Genomic DNA, 23,284 nt, shown 5'->3' on the forward strand with positions numbered 1-23,284 from the left:
CAAAAAAATGGGACGTGTGCTATGCGCATGCGCTAGTAGAGGGAAATCCCTGAACAAAACGTTGGTCAGACAGGTAGAAAAACCGATGATTATCTTAGATTTAATCATTTTTATGAATCTATTTCAGCCAAATCCGATCGTCATTTTTCCATAAGGAGTCTCACTTGTTATGTTTATGTAATATTTGAAAAGAAAAAAAAAGTTACTTTACCGTGATGCCCCTTTAATTGTTATAGGTACATGAAGTTTTTATGGATAATAAATATGCATTAATATCAAAGGAGCATACCATACACACACAATCATTTCAATATGCAATGCATAATTATCCCGTCCCATCCCGATTCAATGTAAACACCCGTCGCGTCCCGATTCAATGTAAACACTTAGCAACTTCATTCTTTGACATATTTTGAGCAACTTCATTCTTTGACATATTTTGGTCAACCTTTATACAAAGGTACAACCCCCTCCATAAAATGTGTGTGGGGGGGGGGGCATATAGTGTTGCCCATGTCCCTCACATCCCGTACTGTCCCGACCCGTCCCGATTCAATGTAAACACTTAGCAGCTTCATTCTTTTACGGATTTCGGGTCAAACTTTATACAAAGGTCAAGTATGAGTATACTTCGGACATCTTTGTGTTTCAGGGATCCAAGGTCAAGGCCAAGGTCGCACTTGCTATATATAGAAACTCATCAACTGGTTCAATTTAAACACTTAGCAACTTCATTCTTTCACGGATTTTGGTCATTCTTTATATAAAGGTTAAATATGGGTATATATCTGACATCCTTGTGTTTCAGGATGGTTATAACATACAGAAAAAAACATGAATATCAAAATCAACCTATCAACTTTAAGTGTAGTACCTTGTGTGTGTGCTTGTTTCAGCTAGGGTATCAAGATCAATGTGGTTGTAACTTTTTATAGAACACTGAAACTAATTTCACATGGCAGCGGGGGTATTTATGTCTTACATACATTTTCTAGTTTATATTAACACAGTGATAGCTAGCAATTCATGAAACAGCATAGAAACAAATATGTATCGTAAAGTATTCAAAACAGCAGTCTCTATTTGTCTCACTAATAGACGTACTAGTCACAAAACATCATTTATTTTTATTTTTCTTCAACATTCATATTTATCTCTTTGTTTTGGAACTTGGATAAATTAAAAAAGTTCTTGAACTAGACATTTCCCAAATTTTGTATAAACGGAGGGTGCAGAATAGGACCACACTCTGGAGAAGCCCAGCTGAATGAAGCAAACTTTTACTGCTATTTTTATTTCTAACCAGCTCATCAGTTTTGAAAGTTTTGCCTATGTGTGCTATGAAAAACAGGCTCATTCCCCGAACACCAACTCAGGAGAATTGAAAGGAAGGTGTTTATATATGAAATCATTTGAAGTTTAGTTATAGCCCGTTTCAACTAAGATTGTCAACTCATTTTGTAGATATGATACTAAAGTCAATAATTAAATGGATAAAAAGTTTGTATTCATACATATAACTGTAATACACATTTAATACAGCACTAAGTAATAGAAAATAATCATTAAATATTAATATTTACATTATATGAAAAATAAAATTCCTTAATTTAAGCCACATTGATACTAATGTCAGCAATAAAATATAGTTTCTATTGTGGTTTCAACAAATAAATTTTATTGTATTTACAAAAGGATTAGACAACAGGCAGTGCCTATATTAGTCTTCTCCTGAACCGGTACAACATATATACATTTACACAGAATAATAAGATATATTTACAAAATTATCGATAATTAATTACTTATTGAAATAGATGGACATTTAATATGGAAAATATGTATATATGCACATACACACACACACACACACACACATTCTCGGAGCAGATTGATATAACGGGAAGTATTTAATAAAAATATACTAATCATATTCTAGTTAGATGAATCTATTAGTTAAATCAATAAATTTCTCAACTTTAGATAATATGTAATTATTCATTTCTAGTGATAGCTCAATATATCCTGATGTAAGTAATTTCAGACTAATAAATCCTACTACATTATGTATTTCATAAAAATCCCGTCTGAAACCAGAATAATTTTGACAGAAAAAGATTTTTAGTTTCTATTCATACATATAACAGTAATACAATTTAATACAACACTAAAAGTCAATTATTAAATATAAAAATAAACAGTAAACCGCTAAATGAAGCTGAAGTTTCTAGCACAAATCACATTCTATCCAAGATGCAGAGGCTGTGATGCTGAATCGGCGTAGGTCAACAGGTCGATAGTTCCAGTCTGATAACGATCTTTCAGGGTGGCCAGGCGTCTGTCGATGTTGGCGTATGTCTTCTTTCGGGGTTGAGTAGTGTCTCCTGCATCTGTCTGGATCCGGTTGATGTCATTCACGTTATGTATGTCTTTAAACGTCCGGATGATGGTGTAGATGTTGGGGTGGGCATGCAGTACTCTTTTCTTCAGTTTTCCGTGCCAAGCTTCCAGATGGTTGGTCGTCCAAGGTCCTTCTGTTGAAAAGTGGTTCCAGGTTGGTCGGTCTCCTTCTACCCATTGCTCTGTGACGTAGTCTGTGAAAAGCAGCACGGGATGTGGTATGTCAGCATCATCAGCATCTTCAAGGGTTTGGAATCAGACGTCTTCTATGCGGTCTAAGGAGATGAGTGGAAGAACAGCAGCTCGGCGGACAAGTAGTTTGACGTTTGACACGTCGGCAATGTAAAATGTTGGCAGTCGCTGGACCACGGTTTTGGAGGTGTCATCTCAGTCGTTGTCTCGGAGTTGGTTGAGTTCCTTGTCGAAGATGGAAGGTATGGGTCTGATAGATTCCATGCAGCGGTTGGTGATCTGGTTCATTATCTGTTTTGCAACAACACTGGCTGGGTCTGCGGCGTGGTTGTGTTGATGTCTTCCGAAGTTTGCTGGTATGTTGTTACTGTCGAGAGGGATGCTGAACAACCTAAGGTTGAACATCTCCAGAATGTTCTGTCGCCGTTTCTACGTATTTGTCTGTAGATGAATCCATTATGGGAAACGTTCTGTCCGCTTCTTCTGTTGGTGATGAACTTAACGTTGATCTGAGCGTTTGCCATCTTGTAGTTGATGTATCAAAGCACACAATAACAGATAATAATATCAAACTGAAGTCACACAAGTTAAACACATACACAGTTCACACAAATCTGAAAATAAGTACAAGTTTTATGTGACAATAATTATAAGAGAATTCACACAACTGACCACCTATGTAAACATGTGATTTTAAGCAGAGTTGGTGTTCAAGGAAGACCTCGTAAAACGTGCGTATATCCTATTCCTGTCCGTGAAAACATGGCGGCGAGAGTAGATCGCCTGTAAGACCGGCATAGATGAAATGGCATGTATACCTCCGAGAAGACACGTACTCAGCTTGCTTTGTGCTTAAAATGAAAGTGCAGAACCAAGGGCTGTAAGTAGTATGAAAGTTTGGACTTTTGGAATGTGTTTATGGGCCGAAAACGGAATATTAACAGGCGAAGGTCTGACGGTGCGGGGCACTCACCCTTGACCACTATTAGTGACACGCATACAGGTACAACCAGCAGGCGTAGCCCAAGTGAAAGTCAGACTATTAAGTGATGTTTTAGCAAGTGCACACAGAGAGTTATATTGTCACCACATAAACACTATGTCACAGCCTCAACCGCAAGTTCCATCGGAAATGTTTTACACTTCAGGGGTACAAGGAACATGTAATATTGCCTCGTCCCCACCCCCCTACCCGCCCCAGTCGTCACCTCGGCTTGACATGGTTATCCACGATATTTACAACAGACTCGCCAAACTGGACGTCTTGGATCAAATTAATATTAAACTGAATACAATGGACGAAAAATTGTGTAGCATGGATAAATCTATCGTTGATATCAAACGCGAGCTGACTATCCATTCGGAACGTATAGAGAATAGTGACTTTCACTACTCCTTGTTGGAGGAACGTCTCTCCAAAGTTGAGCAACAACGTGATGAAGCCCAGCAACAGACATACGAGGTCAAGGAAATGCTGCTCGAGGACCAGACACGATCCATGAAAATCAACTTGTTGTTTGGGGGCATTCCAGAGACGGAGACTGGCACTCACCCTAAAGATACTGAAGCATAAAGAATGAGCTTGGAATAGAGGATGATATACCGTTCCATTTACAGCAAGTGGTGCACCGACTCTGTCCACGATATGATGGCAGGCCACGCTCGATCGTGGCGGTATTTAGTAATAGGAAAGATAGGACAGAGTGTTATCAGCGGCTCCCACTAAATTACACTCCAAACCAATGTATCACGTCAATGAACAGTTCCCATATGAAATCAATGAAAGACGTAAAATACTCTATCCTGTCATGAAAGAGGCGAAAAGAAAGAACCAAGCGGTAAGAATGAGAGCTGATAAACTCTTCATTAACGGCCAGCGCTACTTCCCACCACCACCCGGACCGACATCACACCAACCACTGCCTAGCCATGGGGTTCGTGTTCAGCAGCAGAATCCGAACAACCCAGTCAGACCCAATCCCCCCGGAACCAATGCAGGTGGATACCGCTAGGGGTGCGCAACAAGAGGTCCCCCCTATGAACATTCTCGTGAGAAAAAAAACCTTAAGTTTTCTGTACTTAACGTCTGTGGACTTAAGTCCAAATTGATATTACTTGAATTTATAGAAACCATTAAATCCAATGATATACTAGTTGTGCTCGAGAGTAAAACTGATAAATATGACGCACTGGAATTGCCCATTGGTTATACATATCATGCTAAACATCGAAAATCTTGTAAAAAGAAATCAGGCGGTATTGTTGTAATTTATAAAGAGAAAATGAAAAGTCATTTAAAATTTCATTGTACAGAAACTGAATATATCCAGTGGATGACAGTTTCAAAAAAACTACTGGATACAGATTCTGATGCATTATTTGGATGTGTATACTTGCCTCCAGAAAATTCAAAATACATTAATAATGATGCATTTAATGATATTGAAAATGAATTACTAGACTTGTCAAACGGACACAAATATGTAGCACTAATGGGTGATTTTATTGCGAGAACTAAAGCCCTACCAGACTATGTTATTCCTGATCAAACTTTCCTTGAATCACTGCATATTACTGTAAATGATGAATTGATGAATTATACGCATACATGTATGACTTTGAAAAATTACCTGTATATCAAATTCCTTTGGATCGATATAGTTAAGATAAATGTAACCCGAATAACTTCGGGTATCAACTTCTAGATCTATGTAAAAGAACTAATTTATACATTGCTAATGGAAGAGTTGGAAAAGATCGTCATATTGGTAAAAAAACATGTAACGATGTCAGTTTAGTAGATTATTTGATTGTCTCATCAGAATTGTTTAATATTATTGAAGATTTTGAAGTGAAAGAATTTGATCCACTGCTCTCTGATGTACATTGTCGCTTAGAATTTAATTGCACTTGTAATGATAGCTACTCCCCTGATGATTAACCCCCTAAAGTGACCATGGAATGCAACGATTTTGTAAAATGGAAGCCAAACAAAAGGCAAGAATTTTCAAACCATATTGAAGGAAATGAAACTGTTAGACTGGCAGGTTTACTGCAAACGATGAATGATATATCAAACCAATCTGAGATGGATGATGTTGTACAGGAAATAAGAAATATTTTCTCTGATACTTGTAAATCCATTTTTGGTGTTAAAAAGAATGTACTACGCCTTGTAATAATGACAAAAACACTAAACAATGGTTTTCACATGAATGTGCCAAGAAAAGACGCGAGTTTAATATCGCTAAGCATAACTATAAAATGATAAAAAATAATTTGAATAGGAAAAGGTTGAAAAGGAAAGGTAAAGAATATCGTAATACTATGAAAAAATGTTATATAAACTTCCAAGATAAAATGGAGGGAGAAATAAGAAAAACCTCAAAAAGTGATCCTAAAAAGTTTTGGGATATCTTTAACAAAATAGATTGTACGAGGAAAAATATCAAAGTAGATAAAAAAATAGATGAAATTTTCAATTATTTCAAAAATCTTAATACTGATAACAGTGATGTGGAAGAATTTCAGTTAGCTACATTAGATGAAAATATGTATGACCATGTTTTAAATGGTCCAATAACTGAGACAGAGATAAGGAAATCTGTTAAACATCTTAGTAATAATAAAGCATGTGGAAACGATGAGATCCTGAATGAACATATAAAATATTCTTTAGAGCCTTTTATAAATATATANCACTGTTGTACTGGCAGAATCGCCCGAGGGTCTACAGAAAGCTTTAGATGTCTTCGGCGATTATTGTAAAATATGGAAATTACATGTTAATACAAATAAATCTAAAATAGTTGTCTTTTCAAAACGAAAATCGAAAATCAATAGTACATTTATGCTTTGCGGAGAGGAAATTGAAATTGTAGATTCTTATCCGTACCTTGGGTTATTGTTTAACTATACTGGAAACTTTGGTAAGGCGAAAAAGAAACTAGCTGAACAAGCCCAGAAAGCATTATTTGCTTTATATAGGAAAATCAGAAATATCAATTTACCAGTAGACCTACAGTTTGAACTTTTTGATACATTAATATTGCCTATACTGTTATACGCGTCAGAGAACTGGGGATTCGAAAATATTACCCTCTTGGAAACGATACATTTGAAATTTATAAAAAAAGTTCTCAATTTAAGGAAATCTACGCCTCATTATATGGTATATGGAGAATCGGGACGTTTTCCTTTAGAAAATACTATTAAAAATAGAATGATTTTATTTTGGCACAAACTAATAACAGAAAATGGTAAAGTTTCGAGTCAGTTATATAATATAATACATGCAATGCACGAAACGGGTGCATTTCACTCGAAGTGGCTAAATTTTATCAAAACTACACTAAATGATCTAAGGTTGACATATATCTGGACATCTCAAAAAGTGACTACTCTAGAACGACAAAAACTTAAACATATTATAACACAAACGCTTAATGACCAGTTTATTCAAAAGTGGTATGCCGATATCGAAAAAAGTAGTAGAGGACAAAATTATCTATTATTTAAATCTAATTTTGGTTTTGAAAATTACTTAACTCAATTAAACAAGAGGGATCGTGTTGTGTTTTGCAAATTTCGCTCGTCAAACTTTCCGCTGCCCCTGGAAACTGGCCGTTGGATGGGAATTCCTCGAGAGGAAAGAGAATGTACTTTTTGTAATAGAAATGAAACAGGAGATGAATTTCATTATTTGTTTAAATGTCAACAAGAATCCATACGCCAGATTAGGGAAAAATTTATTCCAAAATATTATTACACCAATCCAAATGTTGATAAAATGAAAGGAATGTTCACAATATGTAACAAACAATTAATCAAAAGGGTTAGTACATTTCTTGTAAAACTGCAAATAATTATAAAAAAATAACAATTGAAATAAATCAGTATGTCAAAAATACTATACTTTGCATTATGATTATGGCAGTGAAGATAATTTGCTGTGAAAATTGAGTATCCAATACATATATGACTAATGCTGATAAATCTGTTCATGTATATTCTTCTGTGTCACATGCATGAACTAATGCTGAATCTGTTCATGTGTAATCTACTCTCACTCGTGTGAACTAATGCTGAATCTGTTCACATGTAATCTACATGTGTGAAATAATGCTAAATCTGTCCTTGTATAATACTACTGTTTCACATGTATGAAATGAGGATGTGTAAACTTACTGTTTCACATGTAAGAAAATAATGTTGAATCTGTTCATGTATAACCTTACTGTTACTTTGTAACAATACATCTGATACATATGTACATCAAACTATGTGAAATATTGCTGAATCTATCTATGAAATATTGCTGAATCTATCTATGAAATATTGCTGAATCTATCAATGAAATAATGCTTAATCTGTCCATGTGTAATCTACTCTCTCTGTCATGTTTTATTTTGATTGATGTTATTTTGTTTGACCTCTTGTTACACACTTTGTGTGTCAGAGCGTAATAAAAAAAATCTTGAAATCTTGAAATCTTGTCCCATCATCAATTAATTCAAATGTAATTATTTTCACACCCAGTGTGCCCCCAGGGGGCAGAGGAGCGAGGCCAAATAGGGTTAATTGAGATGAATCTTTAAAATCCTTCTCCGTCAGGACGTTTGGATAAGTGTAGAGTATCATTGGGCAAAGGGCACTCAGTTTTCTAATAACGAAGGGTGTGGTTCCCTGGGTTAAGGCCCAATAAGGGCACTTGAGGTTATTTTTTATGATCCTTCTCCTCTAGCGAAATTGGAGGGATTTATAACAAATTTTATGTAGAGCATCATTTGACAAAGGGAACTTAAGTTTGTATAAATGAAGGGTGTTGCAGAGGGGCGGGACCCAATAGGGGAAATTGTCTTAAATCAGGTGAGCTATATAGACCCTCTGTGCCTCTTAAGCTTGTTGTATATAAGGAGGGTGTGGCTCCCCTGGGGACAGAAGGGTGGGCCCATTAGGGAGGACGTATGGATACATGTTAAAAATCCTTCATCTGTGCGAATGTAGAGATTCGAACCAAATTTGGTGTTGAGAATCCTTAAGCAAAGATGACTCAGTTTTGTGAAGTAAAGTATTAGATATCAATAAAAAGCAGCATTTTGATAAAAGGTTCAATTGAGGTCAAACCCTATAATTTGGTTAAAGTGGTGTCTTGATTGACATGTAGACTGCTACAGGGGTAGATAATACAGGAAGGCACATTCATTGACAGCTAGGTGATCAACTGCATGGTAAAACTACATACATGCCATAACTTTCTGGTGCAAAATAGTGAGATCAGTGATTATTTTTAGTGATATTTGGTCAAAAATAGTGAGATTTTTTCTCTGAATTCGTGAGACATTTAAAACATAAATTATATAGCATAAACCATAGTATTGAATCATTTGTGTTATTATGAAGCCTCTAATTACTTTGTTAGAGCCAAAAATGAAGATTTATTGATATTTTAAAGGATTTTAGGAAGGTTTACACGTGGCATACGGTCCAGATAAAGCTATCAACATTTAAAAGTAAATAAATCACATGAAAGGCAAAAAATTAAAGTAATTAAAAAAAGAAGAAATTCTAGAGGGTTGTCCTTGTTAATCCAGGTTAGAAAAAAATATATCTGAAAACATTGGGAATATTTAATATTAATTTGTTGGAGGAAAAATAACCCAATAACAACTATTTTTATATATCCAATTCTGAAGAAACTTGTTTTCTTCGGTTTATTTTATTTTCATTAACACTCAATCCCATCCCAACGGCAAGAGAATGAATTCCGGATTGAATGTCAGTGTCCGGTTTCGATTTTATAGTCACCTCCAACATTTCCGTTTCGGTAAACCATGTTTTCGATTGGAATTAACAGCTCTATGTTGCTGTTTAATGATAATATCAACTGTCATCACATATTAATTAGCAACTAGCCCCCACTTGATGTGGGGTCACTGATTTAATTGCTTAACAGTTCACACATCGGTGAGCAAGCCATGCCCCGCTAAATTCTGCCATTCAGAACTTTCACACCTTAGTATATGCTGTTAATTGGCCGGGCCTGTAGTTTAAGTGGCTGGCGTGTGACTTCAGACCTCTCGGTGACCAAGGTCAGTGTGAATCCATGTAGCTATTGTTTATTCACTACGATTGACCAAATTTCTTTTCTTTTCATGAGACCGATTGAAATTCGTGAGAAATGTGTCTCACGCCGTGAGGATTTTTTCTCGGGCAGTTTTCGTGAGTCTCGCGCCAAAATCGTTAGATATGGCATGTATGAAACCACGGACTTCAAATCTAATTCCGTGATGAAACTAAGATATAACTATTGGAAATGGGAATAACTTTTATAAGTTACTTTTAATCAATTTATGTGCCACATTCTATATATGTATAATTGGTGGTACACCGGGCACATGAATAGCTTGTGTCCAGTGTTAGTAAATCTTTAAAATATTTCTCCTCCTTTAAGAATAAAAGTATTTTAACCAAGGGCCCAATTTCACTTTACTTGATGGTTTGATTTCCTTAGGGCAGAGGGGGGTGTAGCCTGATAAGGTAAATAGAGATAAATATTAAAATCCTTTAAGTTCCATACAATTTGATATAGAGTATCCTTGGCCCAATCGCTCACCTGGATCTTTATGCCTAGCAATGGTTTTTATGGCGATTGGTTGTGGATCTCAACCACTTCAAAGTTATGACCGTGGTAGCAGTGTACAGTAGCACACAGTGACAATGGGTGATATTTTTGTACAATGAATAACCATTGTTATATAAAATTGGCATATATATAGAGTGCGTCCGTGTATGTTCGTACACCTTTGGACAAGATCGCATAAGTGTAAGAAAGGATATACAAAATGTAGACTAGTCTCCTAGTATATTTCTTATCCGAGGCTATGCCCATTAGTCCAAAATATGTTGACCCTGTTACATATAGTGTACATTATTTTTTTACGTGTAGTTGTCCGACTAAACAGAATTGAAATGTTTATTGAAGTTCCACTTCCGAATTTGTGCACACACTTTCGAGAACCGCTGTAATGATATAGCTTGATTTGAAGACTGGTTCTTCTCCTTTCATTTAAGACCATGTATGCTCAAACCCACCAAATACCGCCAATGTTACAGCAGTTAGAAACTAAAAAATATATGTATTTTCGCCATGGATGAGTTTATTACATTTCTATTTTAAGTGTATTAGTATTTTTTCTCAGTCACGACATGTGTCTATATAGCTAGCTGTGACAAAGACACTTATTATAGGTTGCGGGTCACTTTAGGGAGTTGGAGCAGTTTGAAAGTACATGTATGTATAACCAGTAATGTTTCAGAAAGTGTTAAAACTACAAACGTATCTTGACTGCATAGCATAGTAGACAAGCTTCCAGTTTTATAACCGAGGGGTCACCATATTCTAGAAAGACAGAAGAAACCAAAAATATATTAAATCTATGTTATTTTATTTTAGTATTTGCCATATAATAATAATACATGTTCTATAATGTTAGAGAAAGTAAAGGTTGAAATACTAAAATAGCGAAGTTCTAAAATGGGAATTGTTGTGTACGAGTTGGGATTGTATATTATATACTATGCCAATATTCCCCCCTCCCCCTCTCAAATCTTTCAAATTTAATAAGTATTTGGTAACATTAAGAAGTCATTATATTATGATTAAATTATAATATCATACAGACATTCTGTAAGAGCCAGCTTTTCACTCAGTAACTGTCAAAAGTATCAAAATTAGGCGTTAAGACATTGTGTAAGATTTGTAGTATAGATCTGCATTGCCTGTACGAACTTACCGGTACTGGTGTCATACATATATGAGTGTAGTATGGTAAGTTCGTACGCTTAAAAACTGTGAATTTTATTAAATGATAAAATGTAGGCATTTGGAAATATATGGTTAGAAAGCAAGATCAAACAAATAGTTATCGCAACACTCAGCTCTAGTTGTTCAGTTGTTCCAGGTATTTTCATTATAGCAAAGTACTTACGGCGTGTGTCAGATTTCCGGAGTGCTGAAAACCTCTCCCGAACATGCAAGTTTCTTTTTCCGGCGCCAACTACTTCCTTCCAATCAAATTATAGGATGTATCCATATCAATAAGGTGTCTAAATATAGTACACAGAGCAGCTCGATAACCCACTGTACATGTACGTCGCATCTTTAACACAGAAAACAACACCAGCATATGAATATAAGCCTTTAATTCAATATATACAAACATAGATGCCTGTACGAACATACACGGACGCACTCTACATGATGAAGTGGACTATGTGGTCTTCATAATTTAAAAAAATTTATCAAATTTGGTTAAAGTCTACAGTTTTCGCCATTTACAGATCTGTGTCTACACAACAAAAGCTAGCTTTTCATGTAGTCTATTTTTGTACTCAGCACATATGTAAATATTGTGAAAAAAAATCCACCGGAATGACCTATGCTAAAACGTGATTATTTCTGTTACCGAGTAGGTGATATTCAATTTAAGACTTGTTTTAAGAAAAAAAATATTACTACCTGCGGGGGTCAAATTTTGAGTTAAAAATCATGTTGTCTTGCATTTTTTGGTGTGTTTTTTTTTATGTTGTAACCATGGTTTTCACAAGTCCCAAATCTGGTGAAAATAGTTTTGAAAAAATCATTCTTCTAGAATAAAACAATGTATACAAAATGTAGTTTATAAATGTGTATATATATGTATGTGTAGGTGTATTGTGCAGGATGAATCCACTATCCATGTTTATCCGAGACATATGCCCTTTATTTTTAGGATCAGGCCATTTCTACTGTACTCTGCTTCCTAAGTCCATAGGGCTTGGGGTCGAGCCAGATACAAGAGTCAGTACTAATATCATGATTATGCTCGTTTCCTGGTGCCCAACAATGGTATATATGGTTATTGGATGTGGATCTCAACTGTTTAAAAGTTATGGCTTAGAAATAAAGTTCCATTGGGTAGGGCAGACCTAAAGGTCAATTATTTCATCACGATTGCGATTGTCTCTGGATGCTCTTCAGTTGTATACATGGTAATAGGGTGGGATCTTGATAATGTCCAAGCTAAAAATGTTGTTTGGCTCCGCCCCTCTGACCCAGGGACCAGTCCTCCAACTGGTACAATTTTGAATCCTCAAAAATCGAAGAATGCTGCAAACTAAATATTGTCGATATCCACACTTTGTTCAGGAGAAAAAGTCGCTTTAAGCAATATGGCCAAACTACTCTTATTGGCCCCGCCCCTCCGCCTCCAAGGGGGCAATATCTTCCATTTACATAAAATTTAGTCCCTTTTGCCTATAAGGATGCTCTATACCAAATTTGGTTCAAATCCCTCCTTTTCATACAGAAGGTGGAGTATTTTAAACGGTTTCCCTATGTTCTCCCAAATGGGCACCAACCTCTGCCCCCAGGGTAGCCACACCCTTTATCTATAGAAAATTAAATTTCCCTTGCCCAAAGATATTCTAGATGAAATTTTTGCCCCTCTGCCACCAGGTGGGCCACACACTCTGTTTATAAAAAAAATGAAAAGTTGACAGACGACAGACGCCTCACCATGGTATAAGCTCACTTGCCCTTCAGGCAGGCGAGCTGAAACCTATACCCCCTCCCCATAGAGACAGATCGAATGTTTAGAAATATTTGGTGAAAATGTTTTGCCATGACTGCTTATATATATCCAAGTGAGCGACATGGGCCCTTTTGATCTCCTGATGTTAATTATGCGAGTATTGTTTATATAACAAGGTCCTGAATTCTTCCTATAATAAAATATATTATTAAAAGTTAATACCTGGATTCTCAAGAGTTTTAAGATTTTTGTCTGTATTCCATTTTCTTGGGCGATCGATATCACATATCACAAGAGAGTTCAGATTGATGAAAAATGATGTTTTTGTTAAAGTCAAATAATGAATGTTAATTATGCAAAATTCACCATTTTCATATAAAGTATATTTTCCTTCCAGCGGAAAAAAACGGAACTGGAGGTAAGTAATAGTACACCTCAAATGTATCTCTCACATTAAAAATGGCCTTTTTATCACATACCTGTTGAATCTTCTTATAGTAATACAAGCAATTTTCAGACCATGAAATACAACGTTCTGTATTGCACATGTGCAATACGGAATGTTGTATTTACTTACCAGCCGGAACTGCTTTTTTATGGGAATCCCCTTGTCGTGGCGAACTGAAAAGTTCCCAGTATTTGCAAAAAATATCAAAGTTTATAAAATCTTTGTATCGATCTCTACCAAATACGGAAGGTATGTGATAAAAGCAAGACCACACACTTGTTTTTCTAACGAATCAGAAAGCACTCATTTATTGCGCGGACGTATATATTCGTCCGTTTTGCATATATCTTAAGTTATCAAAACAATATCATTATGATAAAGAGCTTTACTTTGTATTTCTAACTGAATAAGTAGTCATAATGAGGCCTAAACGTACAAAGCGGTCATGTTGTACAACAAACAATTACTTTGCTTGACTTTCTGCATTAACAACCTAATATTTTAAACTGAGCTTTTTCCTTCTTTGTGCTTTAAATATTAAATGAACATTTATTTTTGGTTCTGCCATTTGATTTTTAATGTGTCTGGAAGCTAGTTTACTGCATCCCAGTCTATAAATGCTATAAGAATAAGGTTACTTCATAAAGGCAAGGGTAATGGGAATCCAAATATAACTGTGTATATGCTACACATGTTCACAACAATTACGATTGTGTAAATGTATGGTAAATAAACGACCTACTGCAAACAATGTCTTGCGTATATGAAAACCAATTGTTCTTAAACTATGAAGTGTATATACTACTGGTATTCAGCTTTAGACTGTTTCGGTAAATCCTTCAAACATTCACCTTTAACTTTTATCAATTTTTCTTAAGAGAACAACTAAGAAAGCAAAATATATTTTCAGTTTTGTCACAAAAATAGGAATAAGTGACTAAAGCAAATGATCAATAAGCTAGCATTTACTTCAAGTCCAGTCGTCCTATTTACTTCTGTATCGATAAACTACATTTTAAACGGTGCTACCTTCTTTGTATTTTTAGTAATTATTGACTCGCGCCTCTTTATATGGCGCTGTCACTCCGTAGTAATCGTGTCTGGAAGTTCTTTTGTTGTATTCCGTTCAAATAACAAAAAAGCATAGGTAACTTTGAGAAGACAAGGGTAATTTGAATGCAAATACAATGTTTAGTTGTATATATATATATGCTACACAGTTTCACAACAGTTACGATTTGTGAAATTGGATAGTAATTGAACGCCCTAGTGCAAACAGTGTATTGCTTATATGAAAACTGAATGTTAATCATGCAAAAATTCACCATTTTAATATGAAGTCTATTTTCTTTCTAGCTGATAATAAAGAAACTGGAGGTAAGTAATAGTATACCTCAAATGTATCTCTAACATTAGAAATGAGCTTTATATCAAATTATCAAAAATAATATCATTATGAAAATGAGCTGTATTTCTAACTAAATAAGGAATTACTTTTACAAGCACATAATCAATAACGAAGCATGTACATGGAGACCTAGTTTAAAAAAAAATGGAGAAAAAAACACTAATTGCTTCGGTAAATCCCTAAAAAGTTCACATTTGCAACATCTTTTTTCTTACAGAAAGAAAAGAAGGAATGGAAGGTAAGCTATACTGTAAACATGTTCAATAAAGAAACATGTACATTAAGTTCAACTCTTAAAATAATTTCTGTTAAAACAAAATAAAAGCTTTGTAATATTTATAAGTACCTTCCTTTTAGTTGTAATTGTTTATATGGTTTAGAACAATTAAGACACATTTTTAGCTCACCTGGCTCGAAGGGCCAAGTGAGCTTATGGCATGGTGCGGTGTCCGTCGTCCGTCCTGCGTCCGGATCAATTTTTTTACACTTTAAACAACTTCTTCTCAGTGACCAAAAACCCTAGGGTGATGATATTTGGCCAGAAGCATGCTGGGATGAAGGGCTACCAAGTTTGTTCAAATAAATGACCTTCATCAATTTTCAAGGTCACAGGGGTCAAAAATGTTTAAAACCTTTAAACGACTTCTTCTGAATAACCAAGAGGTCTCAAGAGGTCTAGGGTGATGATATTTGGCCAGTAACATGCTGGAATAAAGGGGTACCAAGTTTGTTCAAATAAATGACCTTGATTTATATTCAAGGTAACAGGGGTCAAATATGTTTAAAACCTTTAAACAACTTCTTCTGAATAACCGAGAGAGCTAGGGTAATGATATTTGGCCAGCTACATGCTTGGATGAAGGGCTACCATGTTTGTTCAAATAAATGACCTTGACCTATATTTAAGGTCACAGGGGTCAAATATGTTTAAAAAACTTTTAAACAACTTCTTCTGAATAACCAAGAGGCCTAGGGTGATGATATTTGGACAGTAACATGCTGGGATGAAGGGCTACCAAGTTTGTTCAAATAAATGACCTTGACATATATTCAAGGTCACAGGGGTCAAATATGTTTAAAACCTGTAAATGACTTCTACTTAATAATCAAAAGGCCAAGGGTGATGATATTTGGCCATTAACATGCTGGGATGAAGGGCTACCAAGTTTGTTCAAATGAATGACCTTAGCCAATATTCAAGGGCACAGTGGTCAATTTATGTTTAAATCTTTAAATGATTTGTTCTGTATAACCAAAAGGTCCAGGGTAACGATATTTTGCTAGAAGCATGCATATGCTTGGTTGGAAGAATATAAACTCTGTACAACCTAATGTCCTTGTTCGACATTCAAGGTGACGGGTGTCATATGTTTAAATCTTATAATAGGTTCTGATGAATCAATCACTGATATTCCACTTTTAAGATAACAAGTGTGAGATTAATACCAGGTGAGCGATTCAAGCCCATGTGGCCTCTTGTTTTTATTTGTTTGCCCTGAGATAGGTCCATCGAGTTCCCAATTACAATGTTGTCATATGATGGAGTAAATTTTAACAATTTTTGACTTTCTGCATCAACTCAGTAAATGTTTAAACCAAAAATCCTTTCACCATACTTCAAGCGGAGTCTTATTTTGTAATTCAAATGAAATATTCATGGTTTGGAGAAAACCTATTAGTACATTTACCAGTTCCAAATATACTTGACTATGAATATGTTGATGATGATCCAGAATAATACATTTTTAACTCCAACCGAATTTCAAAATCAATAGAATAGGCACAGTTCTAAATTAGTCATATTAAGATAATAAGCTAATAGATAAAGGAATTGTATATTAGCATCATCTAATATCAAAGATGAGTCCTTAAGGAACAAATAATCCAGACTGTACAGTAACTTATATTTACTTTACATGTTATTTTATTAGCTCACCTGAGCCGAAGGTGAGCTTATGCTGTACTGCGGCGTCCGTCGACCGTCGTCCGTCAATATTTCTTTTAAACAACTTCTTTTGAAGAACTGGAGGACCTAGGGTCATGATATTTGGCCAGTAGGTACCTGGGATGGAGTGCTATAAACTTTCCTCATTAAAATGACTTTGACCTACTTTTAAGATCACAAGGGTCAAATATGTTCAAAAATTCAAACAACAATATCTTAAGAACCTTTTGGACTAGAGTCATGATACTTAGTTTTGTTATGATGACCAGCAGTGCCAATCTTTTTCTTAATTACAGTAATGAGGTCAAAGGTCAACTTTAAGTGATACGTTAACATGGGTTAAAAGCTTTAACAATCTTCTTCTCAAGTTTCATAAAGCCAAGGGTCATGATATTTGGCCAGTAGGTACCTGGGATGGAGTGCTATAAAGTTTCCTCATTAAAATGACCTTGACCTACTTTCAAAGTCACAGAGGTAAAATATGTTAAAAAATTCAAACAACAATATCCCAAGAACCATTTGAACTAGAGTCATAATACTTGAGTATGTTATGTAGACCAGCAGTGCAAATCTTTTTCTTTTATTACAGTAATGAGGTCAAAGGTCAACTTTAAGTGCTAGTCGGGGGTCAAATGTCAACATGGGTTAAAAGCTTTAACAATCTTCTTCTCAAGTTCCATAAGGCCCAGGGTCATGATATTTGGCCAGTAGGTACCTGTAATGTATTACTATAAAGTTTCCTCATTAAAATGACATTGACCTTCTTTCTAGGTCACAGGGGTCAACTATGTTAAAAACTTTAAACAACAATATCCTAAGAACCATTTGGACTAGAGTCATGATACCTGGGTATGTAATGAAGACCAGCAATGTGAATCTTTTTCTTAATTACAGTAATGAGGTCAAAGGTCAACTTTAAGTGCTAGTCGGGGGTCAAATGTCAACATGGGTTAAAAGCTTTAACAATGTTCTTCTCAAGTTCCATATGGCCCAGGGTCATGATATTTGGCCAGTAGGTACCAGGAATAGAGTGCTATAAAGGTTTTTCTTTAAAATGACCTTGACCTACTTTCAAGGTCACAGGAGTCAAGAGTGTTAAAAAATTCAAAGGTCAACGTGAGTGAAAAGCTTTAAAATTACAATTTCACACTCAAATTTCAAACAACAATATCTTAAGAAGCGTTTTAGAGATGTTAAAATGTCTTTTGTTCTAGTTACCAAATTTGTTCTGAAGTTACCTATATGTCAGTTTCATGTAACAAAAGAAACAGGTGAGCGATGCAGGCCCTCTGGGCCTCTTGTATTAACAGACTACAATGTTAAAATACAATAGGAATAAGGTTACTTCATAAAAGACAAGGCTAAAGGCAAATATAGTTGTGTTTATGCTACACAGTGTCACAACATTTCCGATTTGTGAAATTGTTTGGTAAGTAAACGCCCTACTGCAAACACTTTATTGCTCATATGAACAGTAATTGTTATTTAACTATGGAGTGTTATCTATAATGATATTAAGCTTAAGACTGGTGAAATAAATCCCTCCAAAAAATCACCTATGCAACATCTATTTTCTTACAGCAAAAAGAGGAGGAACACGAGGTAAGCAATAGTTTACTCAGTATATGCCTCTCACACCGACGTTTCCTTTTATAACAACTCTTCTTAAGAGAATAATTATGAAAGAGAAATACTATATTTTGAATTTTGTCACAAAATTAGAAATTTATCTCTAAATCACATGTTTTACAATAATTACGATTTATGTTTTTGGATGGTAATCCAATGCTATACTACAAATAGTGCATTGTTTATAAGAAAACTGAATGTTAACATTTAAACAATCACTATTGTAACATTAAGTCTATTTTCCTTACGGCGGAGACTAAAAGAACTGGAGGTAAGTAATTGAATAACACAGATATATCTCCCACATGAAAGTTTAGCTTTATATCAAATTCTCAAAACAGCATCATTACGGAAAAGAGCCATACTTTGTATTTCGTCACTAAATTAGTGATTATTTTCAAACACACAAAACCAATCAAGTACCATGTACATGTAGATGGAGTACTATTTTAATAAATCGTTGTTGTAGAAAAAATGATAAAACATTGTTACATTTTCTAAAAAAAAACATGGATACGGTGTAGAAAATATAAACACAATTCTATTTCAACATGTACATCGCTTTGCTTAATTTTTAGCTCACCAGTTCCGAATGGTGGGGCCCAATAGGGTCATCTGTACGTCAACAATTTCTTTAAACGACTTCTCCTTCTTAACCACTGATTGGATTTTACCTTTTGACTGGAAGCATCCCTAGGTGGTTGGGATTCAAATCGTACAATTGGTAGGGCTGATCACCTAGGGGGCTGAGGGGCGGGGCCAAAAGGGGGCAATTTGGCTATATTTCTTCTCTGGAACTAAGAGATGGATATCAGCCATATTTAACTGGAAGCATCCCTAGGTAGTGGAGATTAAAACCTTTACAAATGTTGGGGCCGATCCCCCAGGGGGCTAAGGGGTGGGGCCAAAAAGGAGGCAATTTGGCTATATTGCTTTAAGCGACTTCTTCTCTGGAACTAAGAGATGGATATCAACCATATTTGACTGGAAGCATCCCTGGTTAGTAGAGATTAAAACTTGTACAAATGGTGGGGCCGATCCCCCAGGGGGCTGAGGGGTGGGGCCAAAGGGGGGCAAATTGGCTATATTGCTACAAACTACTTCTGTAGAACTATACACTGGATATCAACCATATTTGATCAAAAGCATTCATGGGAGGCAGGGATTCAAAATTGTACAAATGGTGTGGCTGCCCCTTCAGGGGGTTAAGGGGCGGGGGCCAAAAAGGGTTATTTAACTATATTGCTTTAAGTGACTTCTTCTCTGGAACTTAGAGATGGATATCAACCATATTTGACTGGAAGCATCTCTAGGTGGTGGGGATTCCAAATTGTACAAATGGTGGGGCTGACCCCCAAGGGGGCTGAGTGGCGGGGCCAAAAGGGGGCTAATTGGCTATACTGCTACAAACGACTTCTTCTGTAGCTATGCACTGGATATCAATCATATTTGATCAAAAGCATTCATTGGAGGCAGTAATTCAAAATTGTACAAATGGTGTGGCTGACCCCCAATGGGGGCTGAGGGGCGGGGCCAAAAAGGGTTATTTGGCTATATCGCTTTAAGCGACTTCTTCTCTGGAACTAAGAGATGGATATCAACCATATTTGACTGGAAGTATCCCTAGGTGGTGGGGATTCAAAATTGTACAAATGGTAGGGCTGACCCCCCAGGGGGCTGAGGGCGGGGCAAAAAGGGGGCATTTTGGCTTTATTGCTATAAACGACTTCGTCTGTAGAACTATGCACTGGATATAAATCATATTTGGTCGGAAGCATTCACGGGAGGTGGGGATTCAAAACTGTATAAATAATGGGGCTGACCCCCCGGCTAAGGGATGGGGCAAAAAAATCAGTTTATTACTTGGAAATGGTTGAGATCCCCGCCCTATAACCATATATACAATTGCTGATTATAAAGAGAAGCATGCACATATGCTTCCAGGATGGCTTCGGGGTCTGGTTCCACCCTTGGAGACTTAACCCCTGGGTCATAACTTTGAAACGGTTGAGATCCCCACCCCAAAACTATATATACTAATGCTGGGCAAAAAGGGACGAATGCAGTCATGATATTTGAATTGATCCTGGGGTCTGGCCACAACCCAAGGGACCTAGTTTCTTAGTCACAGCTTGGAAACAGTTGAGATCCCCACCCTATAACCATATATATAATTGCTGAGTATAAAGAGATGAATGCACATATTCTTCCAGGATGGCCTTGGGTCTGCCCCACCCTTGGAGACCTAACCCCTGGGTCATAACTTTGAAATGGTTAAGATCCCCATCCCAAAACTATATATATAACTGTTGTGCATAAAGAGACGAATNTCACCTATGCAACATCTATTTTCTTACAGAAGGAAAGAGAGAAAGACAAGGTAAGCAATAGTTTACTCAGTATGCCTCTCACACCGACATTTCCTTTTATAACAACTCTTCTTAAGAGAATAATTATGAAAGAGTAGAACTACTATATTTTGAATTTTGTCACAAAATTAGAAATTTATCTCTAAATCACATGTTTTACAATAATTACGATTTATGTTTTTGGATGGTAATCCAATGCTATACTACAAATAGTGCATTGTTTATAAGAAAACTGAATGTTAACATTTAAACAATCACTATTGTAACATTAAGTCTATTTTCCTTACGGCGGAGACTAAAAGAACTGGAGGTAAGTAATTGAATAACACAGATATATCTCCCACATGAAAGTTTAGCTTTATATCAAATTCTCAAAACAGCATCATTACGGAAAAGAGCCATACTTTGTATTTCGTCACTAAATTAGTGATTATTTTCAAACACACAAAACCAATCAAGTACCATGTACATGTAGATGGAGTACTATTTTAATAAATCGTTGTTGTAGAAAAAATGATAAAACATTGTTACATTTTCTAAAAAAAAACATGGATACGGTGTAGAAAATATAAACACAATTCTATTTCAACATGTACATCGCTTTGCTTAATTTTTAGCTCACCAGTTCCGAATGGTGGGGCCCAATAGGGTCATCTGTACGTCAACAATTTCTTTAAACGACTTCTCCTTCTTAACCACTGATTGGATTTTACCTTTTGACTGGAAGCATCCCTAGGTGGTTGGGATTCAAATCGTACAATTGGTAGGGCTGATCACCTAGGGGGCTGAGGGGCGGGGCCAAAAGGGGGCAATTTGGCTATATTTCTTCTCTGGAACTAAGAGATGGATATCAGCCATATTTAACTGGAAGCATCCTTAGGTAGTGGAGATTAAAACCTTTACAAATGTTGGGGCCGATCCCCCAGGGGGCTAAGGGGTGGGGCCAAAAAGGAGGCAATTTGGCTATATTGCTTTAAGCGACTTCTTCTCTGGAACTAAGAGATGGATATCAACCATATTTGACTGGAAGCATCCCTGGTTAGTAGAGATTAAAACTTGTACAAATGGTGGGGCCGATCCCCCAGGGGGCTGAGGGGTGGGGCCAAAGGGGGGCAAATTGGCTATATTGCTACAAACTACTTCTGTAGAACTATACACTGGATATCAACCATATTTGATCAAAAGCATTCATGGGAGGCAGGGATTCAAAATTGTACAAATGGTGTGGCTGCCCCTTCAGGGGGTTAAGGGGCGGGGGCCAAAAAGGGTTATTTAACTATATTGCTTTAAGTGACTTCTTCTCTGGAACTTAGAGATGGATATCAACCATATTTGACTGGAAGCATCTCTAGGTGGTGGGGATTCCAAATTGTACAAATGGTGGGGCTGACCCCCAAGGGGGCTGAGTGGCGGGGCCAAAAGGGGGCTAATTGGCTATACTGCTACAAACGACTTCTTCTGTAGCTATGCACTGGATATCAATCATATTTGATCAAAAGCATTCATTGGAGGCAGTAATTCAAAATTGTACAAATGGTGTGGCTGACCCCCAATGGGGGCTGAGGGGCGGGGCCAAAAAGGGTTATTTGGCTATATCGCTTTAAGCGACTTCTTCTCTGGAACTAAGAGATGGATATCAACCATATTTGACTGGAAGTATCCCTAGGTGGTGGGGATTCAAAATTGTACAAATGGTAGGGCTGACCCCCCAGGGGGCTGAGGGCGGGGCAAAAAGGGGGCATTTTGGCTTTATTGCTATAAACGACTTCGTCTGTAGAACTATGCACTGGATATAAATCATATTTGGTCGGAAGCATTCACGGGAGGTGGGGATTCAAAACTGTATAAATAATGGGGCTGACCCCCCGGCTAAGGGATGGGGCAAAAAAATCAGTTTATTACTTGGAAATGGTTGAGATCCCCGCCCTATAACCATATATACAATTGCTGATTATAAAGAGAAGCATGCACATATGCTTCCAGGATGGCTTCGGGGTCTGGTTCCACCCTTGGAGACTTAACCCCTGGGTCATAACTTTGAAACGGTTGAGATCCCCACCCCAAAACTATATATACTAATGCTGGGCAAAAAGGGACGAATGCAGTCATGATATTTGAATTGATCCTGGGGTCTGGCCACAACCCAAGGGACCTAGTTTCTTAGTCACAGCTTGGAAACAGTTGAGATCCCCACCCTATAACCATATATATAATTGCTGAGTATAAAGAGATGAATGCACATATTCTTCCAGGATGGCCTTGGGTCTGCCCCACCCTTGGAGACCTAACCCCTGGGTCATAACTTTGAAATGGTTAAGA

The 23,284-nt window shown here is 36.5% G+C and overlaps 1 protein-coding gene across 1 annotated transcript in view; it reads left to right on the forward strand.

Annotated features, from left to right (window-relative positions):
- LOC110463709 overlaps nucleotides 1-21,302 on the forward strand; it is a 116,699-nt gene extending 95,397 nt beyond the window's left edge. Inside the window, exons 6-12 of the mRNA XM_021518513.1 lie at nucleotides 13,564-13,584; nucleotides 14,971-14,991; nucleotides 15,240-15,260; nucleotides 18,549-18,569; nucleotides 18,847-18,867; nucleotides 20,956-20,976; nucleotides 21,255-21,302. Coding sequence (XP_021374188.1) covers nucleotides 13,564-13,584; nucleotides 14,971-14,991; nucleotides 15,240-15,260; nucleotides 18,549-18,569; nucleotides 18,847-18,867; nucleotides 20,956-20,976; nucleotides 21,255-21,287 — 159 coding nt within the window. The 3' untranslated portion in view covers nucleotides 21,288-21,302. The remainder of the gene's footprint in view (nucleotides 1-13,563; nucleotides 13,585-14,970; nucleotides 14,992-15,239; nucleotides 15,261-18,548; nucleotides 18,570-18,846; nucleotides 18,868-20,955; nucleotides 20,977-21,254) is intronic.
- The last annotated feature ends 1,982 nt before the right edge of the window (nucleotides 21,303-23,284 follow it).

This window comes from Mizuhopecten yessoensis, unplaced genomic scaffold (assembly GCF_002113885.1).
Source record: "Mizuhopecten yessoensis strain PY_sf001 unplaced genomic scaffold, ASM211388v2 scaffold10921, whole genome shotgun sequence".
NCBI lineage: Eukaryota > Metazoa > Mollusca > Bivalvia > Pectinida > Pectinidae > Mizuhopecten > Mizuhopecten yessoensis.